Here is a 23,259-nt window from a genome sequence, read left to right on the forward strand (position 1 = left end):
CCCTCCTCCCGGCCCCCGAAAAGGGAATTCAAGCGGAACAAAACGCGGGGGGGAAAGGCGGGGTGTAGGCGCCGGAGCGGCGGCCGGAGCCGGCCTCCTCCGCGGGCACACGGCGGGATGGGCGAGATGGGCGGGATGGGGAGCCGGCGGCGGGGCGGGAGGAGGCGGCGGGGAGCCCTCGGGGGCCGGGCACGGCTGGGCAGGGCAGGGCTGGGCCCGCCCGTGGGGAGGGAAGGGCTCGGGCAGCGCCGGGGGTGAGCCCACATCGTCCCTCCGGGACCGTCGGTGCGGGTCGCCTCCTCTCCGGATAACCGCGTTATTTCCCAGCGGTCGTTTCGCAGCTCTGCTCCGAGGAAGAGTTAATGAAGCTGAAATCTCTGTTTAACAGCGCCGTGTCACGAATTCTGCGAAGGCCGCCTGCCCGGTGGGTACCCCCTGGTCCCAGCCCTGCACGCCCAAGCTGTCACAGCATCCCCTTCCCAAAACCCCCTCAGCAGGCACCGGTAGGCAAGAGAAGTTTTATTTACGAAAGATGTTTCAATGAAAATTTCTTAAAAGTTGAAAAAGACAATGCAACTTTTACGGCAGAAATGACTTAAAATATAACAAATTGCACAAAATATTAACACTGATCATACAATATTTCGAAGATTAACAAGCATGTGCTAAAGAAACTGTAGAGTCTAGAAATACCCCAAATATATCTAGTTTACAATTGCTGTACAAAAAGCAGTTATAAATACTTCACATCTAGAAAAAATACACAGAACCTTTGAAATAGACTCTCCCTTACATATAAACAACCTCTGTAGAAAAAAACAAAAACACCCAATACAGGCAAATCCCTCTGCTCCAAGATATGTTTGAACTAGTACTGGTTAGCACCAACATCTTAGTGTGTCACAAACAGGAGTTGTTTTTTAAAAAATAATTTTAGCGTTCAGAATCTACTTAAGACCAGAGACTAGAAAAGATGCTACAGTATGCTACATTCATAATTTGATGGGAAATGAGTACGGAGGAGGTGGAACTTGAAAAGCCACGTTGCAGTCAGAAGTACAGGGGGTTTTATGTAGTTCTCATTCCTACATGACTCCTGTTTGTGTCAGCAGTGAATTGCTTTGACCCTGATCTTTCAAACAGTTATGTGCATGATTGATGAAGCCAATGCCAGCAGTATCAGGCCTTTTAATCTATTCATTTTCTTGCCACGTCAAATGTCAAAACCCTTTTGAAACAAGACACCTGTTGCGAAGTTATAACTGAAATGCATGTTTCCCTAGAATACCTGTATGGAATTGCACTAAAAGGAAAGTATAAAATATGTTTTCTAAAAGGGAGTCCATGAGAGTTTATTAAAGACAATCTGGCAGGCTCAAGTTTATGGTAATGCAGTGTTTCTACATACAGTTTTAAGACTAGGACAATTATAACTCTTTTTTAAAAAATCTACTAGCTTTTCCTGTTAATATTAACACCAATTTCTTTAAGTTAGTAATCTGCCATTACAGGAGCATAGCACCAATTCAATATTTATTGCTGTCGTGTATCCCTACAAATATATTTTCCCAAGGTATTTACAAGTGTACAAATATTCACAAATGTGCAAAATTAAGACTTTATTCTGTGTGTTCGTTGTGTTGGGTGTGCTGAGTCCCACGCACCACGGTGATGCTGCCCTGCCTTATTGCTGTGTGGTGGGAGGCCAGAGCACCCTGGAGTGAGCACAGCGAGCTCCAGGGGGAGTTTTCAAACACAGTCTCCTCTCCCTCCTCACTCCACGCTCACCTTCAGCCCCATTCCGTGCTGCAGCCCTCTGGGAAGTGTCCCTAAACGTCGTTGGAGCCTTGGCTGGCACAAGAGGAGAAGCTGTCGTACAGGGAATCGCTCAAGGATTCCAAATTGTCCACGTCCTGCCGACCCGAGCTGCTCAAGGATGCTGCTTCTTTCTTTCCATTTTCTTCCTTCTGTCCTTCAACCTTGTTCAGACAGTTCTTCTCTTTTTCCAATAAAAGTACATTATTGCTGTTAAATTTATTGAGAGACTCCAGGGAAATTTTAGATCCTCTGTTCTGGGAATCTTCTTTTGTTTCTTCAGATTGCTTCAATTTCTGTAAAAGCGAGGGAAATATTGGAAACGTATTCCTTAAGAACTTATCCTATCGTATACCATTAATTACCGTCTTTCCAAAGTTCACAGGGTGAGAGGAAATAGATTGTTAGATGCTTAAATAACTGTTATGATTAAATAGAACATTACTGCCCATTTTAGGATAAATAACTTGAATGATTCTGCTGAGGCAAACAGGACTCCATTTACTCAAGTGCTAATAATATCCTAAGTAGCAGACCCTGGCTATGCACGGGTTAAACACCTCCAGCATCCTCACAGTCATTTAGATCTTCTCCTGCATGAATACTTTGGGGGGTATGTTTAAATAGGTATTTGTTTAAGCAGAGTTTAAAAAAAAAAAAGTGCAGAGGAGAAAACAGCATTTTCCATAAATTAAGGATGCAAATGAAAACTTGCTAGGGAATAGCCTCACATTTTGCATGTATAAGCCTATTGATTTCCACAAACCCAAATTCTCTCTAATAGACAAGAAAGCAACAAGACAGGAAATTACACTGAACTGGGCCGATCCCCACAGACCAGAATCAATCCGATATTGGCCAGGCCTTCTCGGAGAAGTGGTGTAATTCTGTGGGAACACTGGACAATGTATTAGCACATTATATTAAAAACACACAGTAGGATTGTACCAGAGTAGTTTTATCCCTTTGTCAGCTACTGGTATTTTCAATCAGAGATCTGACCAAGGAATCATTAGGGAACTGTGTAGGGAGCAGCTCAATAAAAATGACCTGCTGTTTATATCCAGAGTGTTTCAAAATCCGAGTAACTAACTCCTCTTACAGATCGTATTACCAGAGAAATATGGGATAGCATTCGACATTTTACAATCAACATTCAATAACCTCCTGGGCAGATAAGATTCAAGCATTCTGAAATATGCCATCAGAGTGCAAAGCCATTCCTCATTTTTGGTAGTGCCATCAGATGGCAAAGACAGAATCAGTAAATTACTGCAAATCCAAGGCATCGATATTTTTGTTTAGCTAGAAAATGAGATGGCATTTTCAGCACGCTGAAGGTATAGCTTTGGGCAGATGTGTGGATGCTGTGGGTCATTACATGTGCACTTGTAAAGGGTCCTTAGAATTTTCTGAAGAAGTCAAGCCTCAAGTCAGTCAAACGTCGTGCACACTGTGCTGCTTCTCCTTGGAAATCTTTGGCAAGAGGAAGACAAATTGTTACCGTTTGATTGCTTGTTTTGATAGCCAGTTAGATAAAAATTGAAATGCCAGCCCAAGGATTGTTTTTGCTCTGATCTTGTCACATTTCATAAGATGACAATGCATGGATTTAGATAACTATTTTTGGAAAATGTTTCAAACAAACTTAAGCAAAGCAACAGGAGATCCTAAAGTCTTAGCAGATGAACATTTTCTGTTTGGTGTGTTAATTAATCTTGAGTCTAAAAGGTTTTAGGGAATGTTGTGTTGGATTTTAATTTTAGATGACAGTTAAAACTAAGGTCTTCAATATCTATAATTAAAATGTTTTCTGAGATAGAGGAATATAACCCTTGGAAATGGGAATGAACATAAACTTAGGACCCTATAATAGAATTTTTTCACAATTTCACCTTAAAATGTTCTTCCCTTTGCCCTTATTTGAAACCCTGAAAAAGGTGTTTCACTTCTCTGCAGGCTAAATGAGAAAATTCTCAGCCATGGCATTAATAACACACATTAATTCTTTCTGCTTTTAGAGTGCTAAGTCTAAAATACTTTATTATATGACAGACTAAATGATGTTTCTTTGTCTTTCATTTTCCCAATTCACAGTTTCCCTTTAGATAAATTGAATGTGACTAGTTAGCACAGACTTGGGACTGCAGGACTCCATACTGGAGTTAGTAAGGCCTGTGATAAAACTCTTATTGATTCAAATGGAGCCAATTTCAGCTCCTGGGCAGGAGACACCTGGAGAATCCTCAGGACAGAGCAGTCTGGGTGAAGCATCACCATCAGAGAAGGATTTTGGCAATCCTACTGAAGGATGGATTTACACCTCAGGGCAGACCAGACTGAATTCATTGGTATATTCTGCATATATGCAGTATCAATAATTTTTTATACCCTTCAAGCACAAGCTAGGCTACAATCCTACTTAAATCACATCCTAGATTCTCATTTATTTTATAGAGTACATTAGAGAAACTGCAGGGAGTAAAAGTACTCTACAAATTTTAAGCAGAAACATTGAATCATGTGAAGTTGAAGCGAACTGAAGCCCATCAGAGCAACCTGTTGGCAAAAGATCCTGGTACCCCTACAGTACACCTACAATACATCAGAGCTTAAAGTGAAAATTAATTCTAACAGTGGTAATAAAATTTATTACCAAACCAAGAAACAGAAATAAGTTACGAGTATTTTTGGGACACAGAGTTGTCCTTTTTAGGTGTCCTAGTGCCTAGCTACATCCTTCTGCAAAAAACCCTGAAACTTCCTTTCTTTAACACATAGAAGAAAGTTCATAAGCAAAACAAAATCTTTAACCAGAGATATTAAGGTTAGAATTTACACAATCAACAGATCATTTTCTCTTGCAGTAACACAATTATTCCTAGAGCTGCAAAGTCACTGGTCATTTGTTTAACCTCGGTTTGTGTCAGAACAGAAATGTTAACCCAAGTTAAGAATTTTTTCTCTAGTTACTATAGATACAATTTATAAAAAATTACCAAAGAGTGTTTATTTAGATTCATACTTAAATATGTTTCTTATTATTCACGGCAGTCTCAAAAGCTGCTAGATGAAACAAAAGGCAAAAGCAAAACAACTATTGTTAGAATTTGATTGATAAATTGTGTGTACGTGGTTACACAGTATCTTTGGGGTTTTTTATGTAGATTTGCTATTGACTGCAGCAGAGTCACAGCTATAACAAAGAACAAGGGTTAGCCCGAAGACGTTAGCATTGTTTATTTTAAAGCAATTAGTTCATTAATGCATTTGAGAGCCGCACTAAAGTGTCTCAGCAGCTGCTTCTGCAGAGTGGAACGTGAGTGGGGTGTGTTCTACACCCAGGAAAATTGGGTGAAATTCCGCAAGAAGTGCAGAGGGCACCTAACCCCTAAGTCACTTGTTCCAGTCAGCTCTGTGCTGTGTCAGGAGTGGCTTTCTGCCCAGTGGACAGGTGCTTTGGTCACCACAGCAAAGGCAAAGACTCCGTGATCTTGCTCAGTGCTGCTACAAGAGCTAAGATGGGAACAACAGTATTTGCCTCCTCTCACACAGGATCCTTCTCAGCAGTAATGCTTGAAACCATTTCAGCCTTGAGGTGTTGACTTTGCTGCTGACTGTTCTGATCTGTTCTGTGAACAAGGTGAGTGCTGCATCTGCTGTGGACTGTGTATGTTTTCCTAAGTGTTCATTGAGGGAAAAGACAAAAACATGTAGTCAGAGATTTTGGTCTAAAAGAGACAGATAATAGAAAAAAGAAGGAAAAAAAAAGGCTCAACTGGCAGACAAGTACTAGTTTTCACAGTGCCTCTGTAAGAGCTCTGGCCCATCACCCTAAAGCAGATCAGTGGTTAGCTTGTTTTACTTATCCTAAGTGTATTTTTGTATGGAAAATCTGTACCATTGTGGCCTTAGGGTACAGGGAGCATTTGTTGTTCTGCTCCATTGTATCGGTGGAGAGCTTCCCACGGCTGGAGTTTCTTACCTGCCCAGTGTGGGGTGCCTTGCACCACCTGAAAACAGTGACCAGCTGTCAGAAGAGGAGAAACTCTCCCTGACATACACAGACATTCATCACGAGCCACATCACTTCGATATAAACCTGTGAGTCACGAATCAGAATAATGTTTCCTTGCTGGCAACATCCTAAAGGGAATAACTAAAACCCATTAGTGATGTAATAAAATCTGGCATGTCACTTCAAGCACAGCAAATTAGGAAAACAAAACTAGCCTGGAGTTACACTGATACATTATAAATAGGTGTTATTTCTACATTAATACATCAAATTAGGTTTTCTGCAAACTGTAAAAATGAGAGGTTACATGTGGGCAGGAATGCCTTTTCAGAGCTGTATGATCAAGGACCGGGAAGAACTGCAGCCCTTCTGAGTGGCACAAGGATTCCTCAGGTGTCCTGGGAAGGAGGAGCAGGGAAGGATGGGCTGCTTCACAGGCACAGAGGACCCCACACTCGTGTGCAGGAAGGAAAACAGCAGCAAGGCCATTTCTTCAGTGTGGTAACACACAGAAGCTCTGATTATCTGGAGGTCAAGCTATGCTTCTAAGTCCTGCTAGAGCCCAGAAATAGCAGTGAACCATTCTGCAGGATAAATGTATTTTCCAGCTGTCTAAGTTTAGTTAACCAGCACTTTAAAGAGCTCAGATTCAGTTACAAAAAGGAATAAAAAGAACTTTATTTATGTCTCTCATGCATTGGGCAATTTAGTTTTTAGATTAACACAAAACCAAGAAGTGCATCGCTTCAAGTGAAGTATAACTGCAGAACACTATTGGGTAAAAACAACAAAATTGCTATGAGAATTAAACATAGATCAACAAAATCAATACTTAATTGTGTAACTCAAGGTCTTTCATTTCAGATCAGATCTCTAATAGAAGATACAAAGTATGTTCCATTTTGTTTTTTTCAGTTATTGCTCATAACTTTATTTTGAGGGAAAACAATTTTCTAGACTTTTACTTTTTAAAAACTGCTTGTTACTTTGTCTGCATATGCTCAGAGTAAACTTGATCCCAGGAGCCTCTACTTCTTATTTTAAATTCACAATCCCTCCAATTTAGATATCCTCTAACTCCTATAACTGCTTTGTATTTACAACACCATGGGTCTAAGTGGGATTTGCTGTTGCAGCACTACATAGGTTGCTCACAAATAACCTCTTTAGTGGGACAATTTTAATATGTTCACAGCTTCTTGTAGAGCAGGTGCAAGGAGATACAAGGCAGTTTTCTGACCAGAGGTGTACTGGTCTCATGAGAAGTAACTTCTCCCTGAATTCTCTGGTGCCACACGACTGTTTGCAGTAGAAGGTGTCACATGGAAAGGGCTGGGCAGTGGCTGTTTGTCTTCCAGCCAAGGACAGAATGCCATGTAGGCTCTCTGCAAAGTGAACAACCTCCAGATCTCATTGAACATCAGGTGAACAAGTAATATTCTGCAGTGAAAATAGTTGTACAGCCACATTCAGCAAACTACAAAGGTGAAAGCTGTAACTGCGTGACCTCTGCTGCATTACAGCTAAGCTAAAAATGGGATGTTTGAACTTCTTTCTCTTTAAAGCATAACTTTAAATAATAAGATAAGCCTTGCTCTCCATTGTGCATTGTCAGAAGCTTTCATCTATTTTCTGGACCGACAGTAAAATAATTTCTGAAATAATTTTTCTTTTTTCTACTTGAGCAGAAATCCCAGAATTATTTTGCTCTAGCAGATAATAACATTCTCAGAGACACACCATCAGATTTCCACAATAAACAGTAAGTGGCAGCTTCTTTAGTGGGAAAAAATGCATTGCTAGGAAACATTTTTAAGTTGATTAGCCTGTTCAGCAGTTGATAGGAAAGCCAGATATACATGGTATGTATCATCATCCCCTGATGGCATTGTGGGTAATGTAACAATGATAATGTAATCAAAGTTTACCTCCTGTATTTCGGAGTATAAAAATCTACAAGTGTGTTTTAGTATCACACGGAAAGCATTTCTCATGATCCTGAATTGAAAGTGAATTACCTGAGAGGAAAACCAGCTGATTAGCTGAGTACAATTCATAGCTGCAGATCTGGACAAAACAGCTATTGCCTAACGAGCAGGTGGTTGAGGAATTGAGACTTATGTTGTCTATAGCTTGAATTCTTGTGTGGTTTAGGAGATAAAAGAATTTAGTTTAGTGAATTGGGCCTTATGCTTTCAAAAGCGTAATTTTCATAAAATGATGAGATGACTCAGTACATTCAGCATTCTAATGCCAAGATTACCATCCTCACACATGAATATTTCCTTGACATGACAAGACTGTTTGACCTGATTAGGTTTATACCAACCCTCTCTGAACTTCTGCATAATTTAATAATTTAATAAAAGGATGTTGAGGTCTGAGTTCCCAGGCCTTTTGCCTTCTGTTCAGGTACAAACTGAATGGCACAAACTGAATGTTTCATCATAGTGCCACAGAATGGCCACTGGCTGCATCCACTCTGCATGGACAAAAAGGAATTATTTGAAAAGGAATAAGAAAACACAATTCTAAGTGGCAATACCTTGGAAAATGATAACGGTTCTGGTGCTCAGCCAAGTGTGTTGAGGCGATGCATTAAGAAGAAAAGCAATTAAACACCAGTGGTTTCTCCAGAAGGCAAAGCACAGCCTCACTCTGTTCACACTGGCAGAATCACCAATTTTGCTTCTCACAGAGGGAATCTACCCACTAAAAGCAATGCTTAGTGCAATCAGAAGCTCACCACAAGGCATTAAGGAAGAAATATCCATGGTGAGAAAGGAAGCTGTTACTCAGTTTTTAGAACCTGATGGACTGAAAATGAACAAGAGATGTATAGGATTCACTTAACTTCTCAGAGATCCTTTTAGCTTTACTTGTAAAGGGAGTTAAATAGTAAAAATTTTCTGATTTTCTACTGATTGAAAGAAATGGCAGTGAAGAAAAAGTCATGCTAAAAGGTGAGATTGGTGACAAAGTTATTGAACTTGACCATTTGAAGGTCAATACTCTTCCTTTTCAGAATTATATGTTATGCTGTCAGTGGTGACCCAATGGTACTGGAACTATGCAGTCCTAAATAACTTCACTGCTTCAGTCTTCATCAGACTGTATTTCACATCACAGAATTTAAATATACAGAGGTTTGTCCTACTGAATGAAAGTAGCTATCTTTACCTTGATGAAAGTATGGCAGATTGTTTTAATAAGGAAGGGGCTTTGTACAAAAAAAGGGCTACAATTTTATCCTAGACTACAGCTTTAGTTGATTTTTTTTTTAAATTAGGATACTTACACAGTCCTGAATTCAGGAGGGGAAAAAGCATAATTCAAAGTTGGCTTTTTAAAAAAAAAATCCAGTACCAAATACAGTTCAAATAATGCAGTTCTTAAAGAGATAGGTTCTATCTCCCATTTGACTGATGACAAAAAATCCTCTTCAACTCAGTAAATGCAGGACTGTACTCATATAGCATAATCTCACTGACATTTTCAGTAATCAGAGTATTTTTTTTCTGTATGGCTGAACTATTCTCAGACTACTGTTCCTGAGTATTCACTATGTTCTTACCTGTCTTCATCTTCCACCTCTGGCTTTTTTGAATAAGACAATACATTTTGGTAGTTACAAAGACACTTATCCCCTCTCTCTCTAGTGATGCCTCAGCTCCTGGCCTGTAATGTCTGTGTCATTCACCTGAAATACTGGAATTGGAAAAATGGAATTGCACTCCAAGACTGTACTGCGAAAGGTAATTGCAAGTGGGTAATGATTTTCCTCACTAGTAATCCAGTCTTTTGTGTACTGGACTAGATTTATAGCCTGTGACCATCCAGCTGGCCTGTGGGTAAAAGGACAGAAGCAGCAGAAAGGGAATCATGGAATAACAGGACTATTTAGGTTGGAAAAGACCTTTAAGATCATTGAGTCCAGCCACTGAAGAAGCAAGATTATGCGGCAGGGTCAAGAGGAAGTGAGCAGGATGAGAAAACCATGTAGAAATAATTCTCCCAGCTCTGAAGGCTGCTATGGGCATTAAGAGGGCTGTGCTGTCTGGAGGAGCGAATCTCTGCTGCGAGACCTGCAGAGGAAGGAAAGAGACTGTCCCTTCTTGCAAGTTCTCAAAATGATTCAGGGACATAGTTTAAACAAAGGAGTGAGTTCCACAGCAAATACGGTGTTTTATTTTTAGCCTCTGAGGAGGAAGGAAATTTGGGAAGAGACAAACAATCCTCCCAGACCCACCAGTTCCCCTCTGTGTGACCACAATGCTCGGCTGCTGCAGAGGGAGCCTTCGTGTCCACACACAGCAGAACTAAAGCTCTTCCAAGCTCTCACCAGGAATAGAGGTCAAAATTTTAGATTTAGAAACAGGGTCTTCTTCACTGTTAAAAAAATTCTGAATTAGCTTGCTTAAACCCCAGTCTAACTACATAGTTTATTTTAGGAGCCTGAAGCTGACATTTCCCTTTCCTCTACAGATTTTCATCAGCCCTACATCATGGAGATTTTTTTACCTCTCATGATTCTAACCAAAACCCACTGCCCTTTCTTTCCCCTTCTGTGACACCTGGCTTCTGAAAGGCACTAATAAACCCACTAGGTGTGCCCTCCTCTGCACCTTGCCTAAGCGAGGGGCTGGGCAGTCCTGCACTGGGTAAGTGCTCCTGGAGGAGCAGGGGAAGAGGGCAGAGCCCAGCCTGCCTCCCAGAACATCTGTAACAGCCTGAACCACCTGCACACTGTTTTCTGACTCTGTGCAATGAGAGTAGAGAAGTTCCTTTGTAATCAGAAAAAAAAGAGGGACAGGAGAGATGCAAATAATGATGTTGGTTACACGACTCCACTTGCCACCTCTCCAGCTGATGTGACGAGCTGCACGGTTTTCAGCACTGATTCAAGCAGAGCATGAATTGCAGATGGAAACCTATGTTTTAAGTTCATCTGCTATCAAATCCTGCATAACAGCACAGTTATTTACATGGCCTTTCTAAATTTATGCAAACAATTTATCTCTGCTGTAGGGCAGAGTATTTCAGGGGCAGCAGCACAACACGCACAAAAATCCAAGACAGAGTTTCAGGCACAGGCTGCAGAACCAAATTAAAGTAGAAGGATAAATCCTCTCTTGCAATTTTTAGTTCATTTCAGTACAGCAAGTTGTATCAATAAAAAGCCTATAGTATAAGTCAGCTAGAAAATAAATGCTATGAAGGATGTTCCATTTTATGTTGTTTGAATTTGATTAGTGATTAGTCCTGGCAGTTAAACCACATGGGAACAATAATCAAGGGTTCTCTACTGCGGGTCTGTAACAACTGGAAAACACTGTTGGCTCATGTCCTATTCCATGATGGGATATTAACCTAAAATCTAATTAATATATGAATGAATTATATTTCTAGAAACATACTATATTATAATCAATTTTAAGTGAGTTCCTAACAGGAGATAAGATGAAGAAAAAGCTGTAGAATTACCAGAGGCTGATAAATTCTGTTTACTGTGACTGATGATTTTTATGGAGGATAATTTTACAATCCATCAAACTTTTGTCAGTTCAAGAATCATGCTGCCAAACGTATGCAGTAAATTAATTTTTAAATTTACATATTTATTAAAAATCTTATTGAAAACAGCAGGAAGTAAGCCTTGTTTGAATAATAAAATAACTTGTTATTCTACTGGAAAGAAAACAAAAAGCCCCCAACCTCCTATTAAGATGATTTTATAGCAAGGCAATAATTATAAACAACTACATGAATTAGTTAACCAAACACTGTATTAAATAGCCAACCCAAAAATTAATCAAGAATTTAGAAAAACCTTTTTGGAAGATAATCACGTAAAAAAAAATGCAATTTAAAAGCTAAGCAATTCATGGCAGAGTTTCAGATGTGCTGCAGGACAGGTTTTCCAACCCAGGCCTGTTGGCTGGAGCTCCTGGATTCCAGGGGAAACCCTGAGGAGCTGCAGGTGCTGAGGAGGAAGGGATGTGCCCACTGGGATGTGGGATCTTTGGTCCCTTACCTGCAGTTTTCTTTGGCTGCTCCTGACACTGGGGCCAGCCATCCACACTCTTAAACACCTACTTTGTGTGTACAAAACTGGGGAACGGGCAGGGAATAGGCAAATCGTGTCCTAAATGCTGATGGCAGGTGATAGTCCTTTTTTAACCCTAAAGGATGCTCAGAAAGATACACCGTTTCTCTATTATTAGGAGAATTAGGAATTAGAATTATTAGAAATAAGAATTTAGAATTAAGCAGAGCAATGCTGAGCACCAAGATGACCACAGCTACAGATGCAGATGGAAGCTCCTCCAGCCAGGAGATTTATAAATGTTGAACTTGCCTCCTCACAGAATCAAAGCAGTGATATCCATGTTGATTAACATGCATATCATCTGGCCGTGATCCGAGGGGAATTTCAGTTAATTTATGGATTTAGATGTGTTTACTTCATCTTTTAGAAACGAGTACATCTGTTTCTGGTCATGAGAAGCTCTATCCTACTTTGTGGCTCAGCCAGGCATACAGAATGTCTCCCACTGGGATCTGGCAGGAGCATTAATGGTTGCAAACTCTCTGTGAGGGGCACAGCCTGGAAAACAGAAAACTCAAGGACGAGTGCTGGACAGACCTTTCTTTGCCTTTCCACCTTCAGCATCCCTGGATACCAGCAAGGCTCAAGTTCAGCATCAAACAGGACTCAAAAGGGTGATAACGCTTTGTGCTGAGCCCACCTCGGCTGTTAAAGTCCCTTCCTAGGTGGTGAGGTGATATTTTGGCAAGGCTTTTTAGGCTTTTTCAGGGAAAGAAGGCACAGGGAAAAATGTATTTGGAACCCTGAGTTTGAGAAAACCTGGCTGTGAGAAAACCTCTTTTGGGTATGACTGAAGAAGGAATTTGGTGTGAAGAAGAGCAGTGGCTCCTGCTCCCACAGTGGGCTTCCTGCAGGACAAGAATAATCTAGTGGGTTTTTGCATTGATTTCACTGTAATTTCTGTATAAAAAGAGAAACGTGTGAAGTGATAGCTGCCACGTGACCAGATCTGTTGGACAAATGTTTTAGGAGATTTACTGACCTTAGCAAAGCAGAAGCGTTACTGCAGTGTCAGTGCTGCAACTGCAGTGAGATACTGGTGATACAGAACATGCTCCTGTGCCTAAATCACAGATTGGAATACTGTTAATATAATAGGCCACTAGGAGGACTAAAATACAACTGGAATTCATGCAGGCACACTGTACAGCTGATATACACTCACGTTTTGAATGCCCAAAGATGATACAAACAGAAAATCTGGATGAAAATACAGAACAAAGCAGCTGCCAGGCCCTACTAGTGAATGAATAATTTGAAAAATTGTTTCTGAGAATGAGCATTTAATATTTATTAGAATACATAAAAAAAATTTCTAAGTGTTGCTTTCTTCAATATCTTAGATTATTCAGGATTCAAATACTTGTAACAATGGAATAAAAACCTCCTCCATGCACAGGGATGGTTAGGAGCCCTGTGTGGACAGCAGGACTGCTGAAGGTTGTGGAGGTTGTGAAGGTTGTGTTTTGCCCATGCAAAACTCTTTGCGGGATCAGGGTGGGAATTGGCTTCTGACATTCTGAAAATTCCTCATCAGAGGACCAGTATGTTTATGGTTAGCCCTCGTAATGCAAGATCCCATCTTGAGCAAGAATTCTTGATGAGAATATTAAGTGATAATGATTATTTGCTTAGAGCTGCTATGGGGCCTTCAGAGCTCTCAGAGCAGCCTGCTAACAGTACTAGATTAAATTCCAAATGCAGCTGGAAGGTATTATTTATATTCTTTATTTAAAAAATGGAGAATTTAATAGCAAGAGAGGCTTAGCAATTTGGACATTCAACCAGAACATCATCCCTATCTCCACAGTCCTGCACTCTTGTCTCTTAAGCTTATTGTCAGTATTTGAATTTTTTTTTTTTTTGCAGGCAAAAATTTCTCCATGGAAAGGCAAAGACCTATTGTTTTCACTAGGGAGCATCTGAAATGCTCTTCAACATATGAACCTGGCATTTAATCCACTGAACATGGTAGTTAATCAAATGTTTTGCACTGACTTTAGTAGAGTTTGGATCAGACTCTCGATGCATTAGAGAGATAAATTATTTAACTTACTGAGTTCCCCTAGAAACAAAATATTGAGCTGCAAACAAAGCTAACAAACACCAAATGGGATGCCATCTGCTGCAATGAACAGAACATGACCAGTTCCCCTCATGCTTGAGATTCCTCCAAAACACAATTTGAAATACGTTTGTTAAACTCCCAACTGTCTCACAGAATTGGCTCAGCACAGGTTAGCAAATGCTGGTGCCCCCAGCAGCAGCCAGGCTGTGATGCATCAGTTGGAGTCACTGATGATTTAATTCCTCCTGGGCTGCCCTGGGTAAACTCCCAGGGTGTTGTGCTGTCCGGAGCCTGTGGAACCTATGGAGATGTTTGTCCTCCTGCTCTGTGTCCTATGAACTCTGAGTGGTTTATGAACAAGTAAATATGAATGGTAATTACCCACATCACGCTGCATTCCTAAATCTGGAATTTTCTATCCTTTGACATCCGCATTCCAAGCCTACCAGAGAAACAGGATATGGAGGCAAAAGTTCTACTTCCCACAGATATCTCTGCCAGGAATGGCACGAGATAGCTGAAATCCCAAGTCCCTGCTTTGTAGGAAAGTTTTTGGCTGTGGAGGAGAGAGAGTGGGCTCCCCAGCACTTTCACAGGAACAGAAGGACAGCGCTGAGCTAAAAGCAGAGTGTGTGACGCCAGTGGGTGACATCAGCCTTAGCCCCCTTTCCTCTTCCCAGGCACACTAATTGGGCAGCCAGGCAGCTTCTGTGCAATGGGAGGGAGAAACCCAGCAGGATTTGCCTTGTAGAGCAAGACAAGAATGTCAATGTCTTCATACCCAAATTTCCTGCCCAGCCAGACACTTCATCTGCTCGTATCACCACAAGTGATGAACCTGCCACAGACAAACAGAAGCTCCAAAGACAATTTAGTCTTCAGCAGTCAGTCAGGAAGGCTCCAGCCCTCACATCACACAGCTTCTAAATGGTGGCTGCTGCCCTTGGCGTGCTCTGCTGCCTCTCTTTTCAACACCATGCCACTAATGATGTCATAACACAGCTTCCACGTTTTCACAATGGATTTTATTTGTAGAAAGGCTGTATTAGAGGTGTTGAGCTCTCTGTACCCTGGCTTTGCCACAGAGGCACGAGGAAACATTAAAAGACAGGATGATGTTCCCATAATAGAGATAGTTAAAATATTCCGTAAAATGATACAAGTGAAAATTTTAGGTTTTTTTCAGTTGCCCATACACTAATGTTATGGAAAATGCAATAAAGAAATGGATTTAAAAACATGAAGAATTTCATTCTGATGTGATCTTAATGGGAACACAGTAGGACCAGATTAGAAATGCACAATATTTGGCCTGCCTTTTAACTGGGGGGAAATGTCTGCTGACGTTCCATGTCATTGCCCACAGAGCCAGTGCACAGAAGCAGAATGATACAGACCAAAATCCTGCCAGTTAGAGGGAGAATGTCTAAAACAATTTCCAAGCACCTATATAAACTCCATGATTTTCACAGGATCCAAATAACATGAATCAGTCAGAGACATCAGCAAAAGCTACAGATTTGCAGCACCTTTGAAAACTGGGCAGCTGAAGTGTCTAAATATTCATTTAGAAACAGTCATTAAGAAAAGAATCTTGAAAAAACCCTGACCTTTATTTTTACTGATTAGAGGCCATAAACAAGTCTCCTCTCAGTCTCTGCAGAGAAAAATAACTCTTGCAAGGGCAACCAGGAAGCATGTGCTGTCTGCTTTGTTATTTCTGCTCTTCAGTTTCAGGCAGTGTCTGAAAATCTTTTACATTTTAAATCTGCTTTTTGTCTTATTATATGTGTTACCAGCAAGTTTCCTAATATGGTAACTTATTTTGTTGTTGTTAGAAGAAATATCATAGACTATTACTGCACAGTTAACATTTTAATTTTATAATTCACAGCAACACACCCTATTCATATTTAATTTCTTCTTTTCCACCCACTTCTGCTTTTCTCTTCATCCTCCTAAACCCATCTGAGGCCTTGTTTTACAGTTTGCTTTACAGAGCATTCAGTAACCCATAGGATATGTGCATATGTAATAGGATGTCAGAAAAATCACTTTAAAGTGTTTGGCAATTTTTCAGATAATAATCACTTGGGGTTTGATTTGCTGAGAAGAACACTAGACCAGCTAAGGGAAGTTCTTCAGGCTACAGTTTTTTACAGTAGGTAAAATTTTTAGTGACCTCTATTAATGAGGAGGCAAAGGCTGGAGGAAATTGAGGGAAGGTGGCACTAATGGGGGCAGAGCCATCAGGCTGTGTCTCAGCCACTGATGGATTGATGAGCAGCTCAGGCTGGCAGGACTCTGACATGTGCTATGGAAACTTATATCACTCTTAGCCTTTGTGAAGGATAATTAGACATTTAAATGATGTAACTACACCTTGTGAACTTCCCAACATTCCCTGTGCCACTTGTTGCTGCTAAATCTGCCAAATGCCATGTTTGTTTCTCCTATCAAATACAAACATCACTTTTCATTAAATTAATATGAATGCTGAAAAAAAATGAAATTCATGTGTTTGGGCCTAAAAATATAGTAAGAGATAAAATATTACTCTTTGGAACCTTGAACTTTCAAGAAATATTTACCAATATTTTTCTTAAGGTTTTACAGAATCCATGTGTCATACTGCACAAAATCTAGTATAACTTCTCATTTCAATAAAAAGCAAATCACTTCCAGGAAAGGAAAACAGCTAGTGGAACAAACTCTAAACATCAAAAAATTATTTCAGTATGTTCTTTGTCATATTTGACATAAAATTTGCCTTCTTTTCAAAGACCATGTTGATTAGGCTATTATTGTCGTGTGCATATGGACAGAAAAAGCGTCGTCTTAAAAATAGAAATAATTTGCCAACATATTCTCAGTATCTTGCCACAATTCCTGCTACCATCATCTGTGTAACTTACTCCTCATGTATTCTCCTCGGTACAGAACTCTCACACTAAAAGATCAGTCATTTCCCACCCTTCTCTGCCTGATGTTTGAGTGCTTTATGCAAAACATATCGCTGTTATAGATGGGGAAGGCAAGTTTCAGCTGGAAAAACAATTCACAAAAATATTGCAGCGTTATTCATCTCATTTAACTGCTAATCACATGGTCCTCTTGGAGTCAAAATATTTTCCAGCTTCAGAAAACAAACAGCTCACTGAATACACACCTCTGTGCCCTACTGCTCTTATCTTGATTGAATCAATCTCATGTTTATTGGATCCAATCTATTTTTCAGCTTTTTCTTTTATTACTAATATAATTTCTACCATTAGAACAATTATGCTATCTCACATGCTTACTAATATTTATCATTTGTTGCTGTTAATGTGTCCTGAATTCCATTTTGGCCCACAGTATTATAACAATATTCCTGTTCCACAGGAAGTGAAACGAAACCTGCAGCTTCATTTCCAAAGACGGGGGACTGGAGAGCACCTGGTTTGAAATGGCAGAAACAGGAGTGCACTTTGGGCACTGCTGCAAAGCACATCAGGTCCATGTGTCAAACCTCTGAAAAACAGCCCAGAACATTTCCCATTTGGGGAAATCACTAGCCAATGATACTTTTATTCTGTATGTACTTTTGGTTCTTATTAGACTAAATGATCTTCTTACTTGCACCTAAGAGCCCCTGTGCCTATTAAATCCGGGTGTAATCTCCAGTTACAAAGGCAAATGGACATTGGAATGCTGGGGATGTGTCTGCAACAAGCAAAGGGGCTGGGCAGGGACTGAATGTGTCAGGGTCATACCCACACCCTGCTTATTGCAGCTACTCTGCCCTGCTGAGAACTGACCTGGGCTACCCAGGCCATCAGAGCTGTGACAGGGCTGATGCCTTAAGTTTTAGCTTTCATATTTTTCAGACTCTGTGCTGCCTAGGTGTGCAGTTCTGAGCCTCACATTAATTGTCACTCAGCTCTCTTCACAGAGTAGGGAGACAAAACAAATCCTTTTCCTGCTGAAGACCAAGGACAACTTTCAGCCCAAAAGCACAAACAACGATGGACTGAAGGGAGGAACAAGAAGGACAAGACCTCACAACCTGAAGCTGGAATTGGACAATCAAACCCCAATATGCAAATGGCCCAAAACTTAGAAAAATATAAGATCTCGTGACGGATCAGCCATTTTCTGACCATTCTTGGTCCACCCTGGGTGTAGCCCTGGTCAGGCCCTGTCCCGCCCAAGGTGTACCCTAGAGTCCTTTCAGTAAATGCCTACTTCATTCTCTAGCTCTGTCCATCTCAGTTTCAGGTCAGCTTTCCCAAGGCATCAGGTCAGACTCCCTGTAAATGGGTTCTCCACAGCTCTGCACAGCTCTGCACAGCTCTGTACTTCTCTGAGCACTCACACACGAGCAGCTTTGGGCTGACCCTCAGGGACCCTGCAGGGCTTTCTGCAATATCTGGGCCAGTGCATAATGTGGTTATGCAGCTCCTGCACGCTGTAAAGACAAGCTTCTCTCTGTAACTTGGAATTACTTGCTGTGATGGTAGGATATGGGGTTTCTGCCCCAGTGATCAAGATTTTCCACTCAGAAAGGGCAAAGTTCTCCCCTCAGTAGAGTGCCAGAGGGGTTCAGTGAGCACAAGGCTCCAGCTGTGGCCACAGGACATCTTGGTGTGTTGCTTTAAATCACAAGCCCAGACAGCTGCATCTGTCCCTTGTCAGGCCACAGAGGCACAGTTCACTGGGTGCTGTGAGTGACTGGGGTGTTTAGCACTTGCTGACACTGTGCCAGAGGCACTGGAACTGCACCTTCCTGCCCAGCAATGCCTGAAGTCCTTGGCTTTCCTGCTTTCCACTTCCTCCACGCCCTCTCTCAGACTCACATCCAAACCCTTCTCCTGCTAGCCTTGCTCACCATGTGTTTCAAATGCCACACAGCCTGCTCTCCTGTGCCAAAGACTTTCTGTCCCTCACCCTGATACCCAAATACTCTTAAAGCTACGTGCTAAAAGATATTTGAGTTAAAATGTCGCCACCTACCCATCCCCATAAATACACTAAACAAACATAAAATAGCCTTTATACCAGCTGGAGGGCTAGTCAGAATGGGCTTTGGTGGCACAGTACTAAAACTACTGAGGCCATTAAATGCTGGAAGCAGAAGTGCTTCAGCAGATAGCAGCTTCCAGGGTTTTTTTAGGGTTATGTTTTCCCTAAAAATGTCCCTTGCATGCCATTAAAAAAGTTATTTTCTCTGGTGGACACTGCGTTCCAAATGTTTTGTCTTGCCAAAGCCTTTTAAAAACTTAAGAAAGCTATGGAGAATGCTATCAACCTCCTTACAGAGCCACTCTCCATTGCATAATTTTTTACTAAAACTCTCAGCAGCATAAGAAACCTCAGCAGTTTCACCTAGAAGGCACAAGGAGAGAAATGAGTCTCCTATAACTGCAGCTTTTTACTGTTGCCAAGCCAGTTTCTCAGGCTGGCTGTAAGGATGTTCTTCCACACTGCACAACATTTCTCTTAAGTGATGTGTGTCAAGTGAGGCTTTGGTCCCAGAAGACTGCCTAGCTAGGCTTCAAATTGCTTGTTTTGCTGTCTCTTCACTTTACTTTTTGGGGACAACTTTGATGGCAAGGTATTAGAAACCATAAAGACCTCATTGAGAGTATAAGGCTTGGAAGCAGACCTTAGAATGTGAACTTCTCCTATGGAGGGGAAAAAAACCATGCAGATACAAGTGATCTATTGATGTCTGCAGCTGTCTTAGCCTTTTCTAATTTAACGTGAGCAAATCAGACTTTAGGCTAGAAAAAAAATGTTTAATTCTGTATTATTCCCATGGGTGGTATGGGCAAATCTGCTTTCTTATCAGACCATGCTCCCGTGGTTTTTGTCACTTACATTGTCAAACACTCCTATATAATTCCCCTGACAATGGGCCTTACATCAACTCAGGCAATTACTCAGATAGACCCAGCTTTGATGGCACAAGAATTACATCATTCATCTGAGAATCAAACCCCTTTGATTACACAGAAAGGAAGTCTTGCAGCCCCAAGCCTGTCAGTGGGAAAATCCTATTGAGGTAATTTTGAGGAAGGGAAAGGTGCAGCTCAGAGATCCCCACCAGGCCACACTCAGGGATCACACAGTGGTGCTGAGTATTAATATCACCAAATGTTTACATTACTATATCCCCTCCTCAAATATATGCAATGATTTGTTGTATTCATTCCTTACTTGAAAGAAAAGCAATGATCTTAAAACACCAAAGGTGGATGAATGAGACACTTCAGACTTATTTCCCATCTACAGATTGTGCAATGGCAGTTTCTTCCTTAATATCCTAGGTTCATCAGGGCTAGGAATGCAAATAAAGCTCATTCCCTTCCCACCTCATCATCTTCCTCTGTCTTAAGCCTGGCAAGAAGAACAGCAAAGAGGAGGTGAGGTTTCTGTGCTTGATATGAAGTAAACTAAATTATGCAATTAGAACACAGAAACCTACTATCACCTAATTTCTGCATTTGATCCAGTCCATTAGATGCTCTCTCTTATTGACAAGGGATCTCTTTTACCTCCCATTACTTTCTGGTATCATAATTTGAAAGTGCTCCTTCAAACTCTCTATTTGCAGTAACACACACACTGTACAAAACAAGCTAAGACCGAGGTCATCAGGAACATTTGCTCTTCTGGTTGTAACATGACATAGGTGTTGCTGTCACCAACTTACAGACAGCAAAACAGATCCTGCTGGCCTCAAAAGATCACCCAGGGCTGCCCCAGCTGCAGGTATTCATGTTATTATGAAAGTAAAAGGAAAGCAGTTTATTTAGTGCTCACCAGACTGTGCACTGAGATGTGGTTTCACTCTCCCAAATACAGATGGGAACTGTAATAGCTGATTTTTATTGGGTTTCCCACCGAGGAAAATTTGGGGCAATGTTCATATTTTTAACTTTGGATTCAAAGTCTGGTATTCAGGATACGGCAGCTGCTGGTCAGGGGAAAGGAAGAAAGTAGCTCCACAGGGCAATACGTCTTTTCCAGTTTAAAGTCTTAGGATACAGATCTTCCCAAGTGCTAATTGGACCGAAATCATTATCTCAGGCTTTTCCACATGTGATAAGCAGAATCTCTCTCTAATCACATCTGATAATGTGAAAAAAAATTAATTCTCTGTGAAAGCAGAGTGCACATGGTCATCTCAGAATTACTTCAAATACTTAAACATGGAGAGGTCTTTTAAAAAGAGACTTAATTCAAGAGCCGAGGAGCTTCTCTCTTTCAGAGAGAGCAAGGTACCTTCAGAAAGAGTCTCAGAGAACCCAAATCAGTCACACAAACTTTTCTGGCACATTCTCCAAGATGTGCCTAAAGAGGGAACAGTACAAAGCACCCAGTGTGCTGCCATTTCATACCCCAGCTCAAGTCTTACTGATCTCTCTAGGAGATGAGATGCAAGGAGAAGCAGCTCAGGCCTTTCTTTATTTCCCCCTCACTCTTGTTTAGTGTAGCCTGCAGAGGTGTCTGGGCTGCTCTAAGTGATGCTGTAACTCAGCAAGGCAGGAACTCTGCTATCAGTTTCATGCTCAGAGATCCTCAAGGATGGCAAGTGTTGTGCAATTACCAGACTTAGTCTTGTTTCCTTTCGTGGGTATTCTCTCTGCTAATAGGAGGCTTGTGAGCACAACAAGTCAATCATCCAGCATTAACTCCCAATCAGCTTACTCAGCTGTAAAATCCTTGAGTTTATCTGGGAATGCTGCCAGGTCAGTCCTATTTGTAAGTGCAGCCTAAACAGCAGCAACATCTCTAATTTTTCCTTGGCCTGTATTTGCCAGCTCTAAGATCTACTTGAATTTCCAGGCACGGGGATTTGATCTCATTCATGAATCACCTGTTCCACACATCCAAACTCTGCTGGTGGACACGGCCACAACTTCACACTGCACAGAGAAGACTCTTGTTAAGTAAGACCCCCGGGTAACTGTGCCAGAAATGTCAGATTTCTTATGTATCTTGCCACAACGGGGGAAAACAAGAGGAATTGGAAACTTCTGATGGGAATTAGAAACTTCTGAACTCCTTCCACAAGGGAACTTTTCTTTAAAGTGCTCAAGTCATGCTTTGAGTCCCAAGCAAGCCTTGATGGTGACATATATTGAGTGATAGGGACAAAAGAGAGCAAGGAGGGCTGTATTAAAGAATAAAAGTATGTGACCGTTGGTTAAGGACAGAGAAGTAAACATCTTTTTCATAATTCTTTGGGAGCATAAGGATGATTAAATAATAAAATCTTTGACCAACTCAGTTACCTTTCCAAATAGTTCTTGTTTGAACATAAAATATGTTAATAAAAAATACGCCTGGGGAAGGGAAATTCATCTTCTTTTCTGAATTTTTGCAAGAAAAAAGCCACTTCAGCTTTTAAAGTCAGAACAGTAAATTAACTGATGAAATGTGAAATTATTTTTTTCCCTGCCTAAACGTGGCAACAGTCATAATGTTGGCAAAGTGCTCAGGGCACCCCCAGTGTGGCAGGAACAGGAGCAGCTGTTTAATGCAGGGCTCAGTGAAGTTTCCCTGACGAGGTGTCTCCCCATGGGCTGGCTGCAGTGGATTTCAGATCAGATGCTGCATATATTTTAATAAATCCGGGGAGTTACTGTTCAAATCAACGTAATTCATTTGATACATGTGAAAGTCAATGTTTCTTGTTTGGAGAATCCTACACAAGGAAAACACACCACGGTTGTTAATTTAAGGGGAAGTTTTCTGGTAACGATTCAATGCGTTTTATCCCTTTCTTTGAAATTGTGATTTGCTTTTCTTATCCGAAATTCTGCAGTGTGCCAAAGGATGACACACTTTCAGAATACGTTTTTCACGTCAAAATAAAAGTAATGTAAAATCGGTCTTAATTCCAAGAGAATTTAACCAGGATACTGTTTAAAACTGTAACAATAAGTATTTTTCCTTTCAATGTCCAGAAAGCCCTTTTTGATTCCTCAAACTATCCTTGCAGTGTCCCTCCATCACAGTAATGGCCCACCATTTTTTTTGCTGATGAAACTGGCTGTGGATAAACTTTGGAGGCAATGCTGGCGAATGCATTGGTTGAGGAGGAGACAAATCAAACGACAAGTCTGGGCTGAGAGAGCTTCCTGACTGCCTCATTAGAGCCCCCAGGCTGAACCACTGCCAACCTGGAGCTGCACAGCCCAATTTAATTGGGCTCAGAGACTGTCTCAGCACACTTGCTCTTCAGACAAGCACCATAAA

General features: G+C 41.0%; 1 protein-coding gene across 4 annotated transcripts in view; it reads right to left on the reverse strand.

The window, feature by feature from the left end:
- Window positions 1-934: 934 nt before the first annotated feature.
- NCKAP5 (NCK associated protein 5) overlaps window positions 935-23,259 on the reverse strand; it is a 377,012-nt gene continuing 354,687 nt past the window's right edge. For all 4 annotated transcript variants that reach the window (XM_066323141.1, XM_066323142.1, XM_066323143.1 and 1 more), the window contains exon 20: window positions 935-2,111. In XM_066323141.1, coding sequence (XP_066179238.1) covers window positions 1,830-2,111 — 282 coding nt within the window. In that variant the 3' untranslated portion in view covers window positions 935-1,829. The remainder of the gene's footprint in view (window positions 2,112-23,259) is intronic.

This window comes from Sylvia atricapilla, chromosome 7 (assembly GCF_009819655.1).
Source record: "Sylvia atricapilla isolate bSylAtr1 chromosome 7, bSylAtr1.pri, whole genome shotgun sequence".
Classification (NCBI taxonomy): domain Eukaryota; kingdom Metazoa; phylum Chordata; class Aves; order Passeriformes; family Sylviidae; genus Sylvia; species Sylvia atricapilla.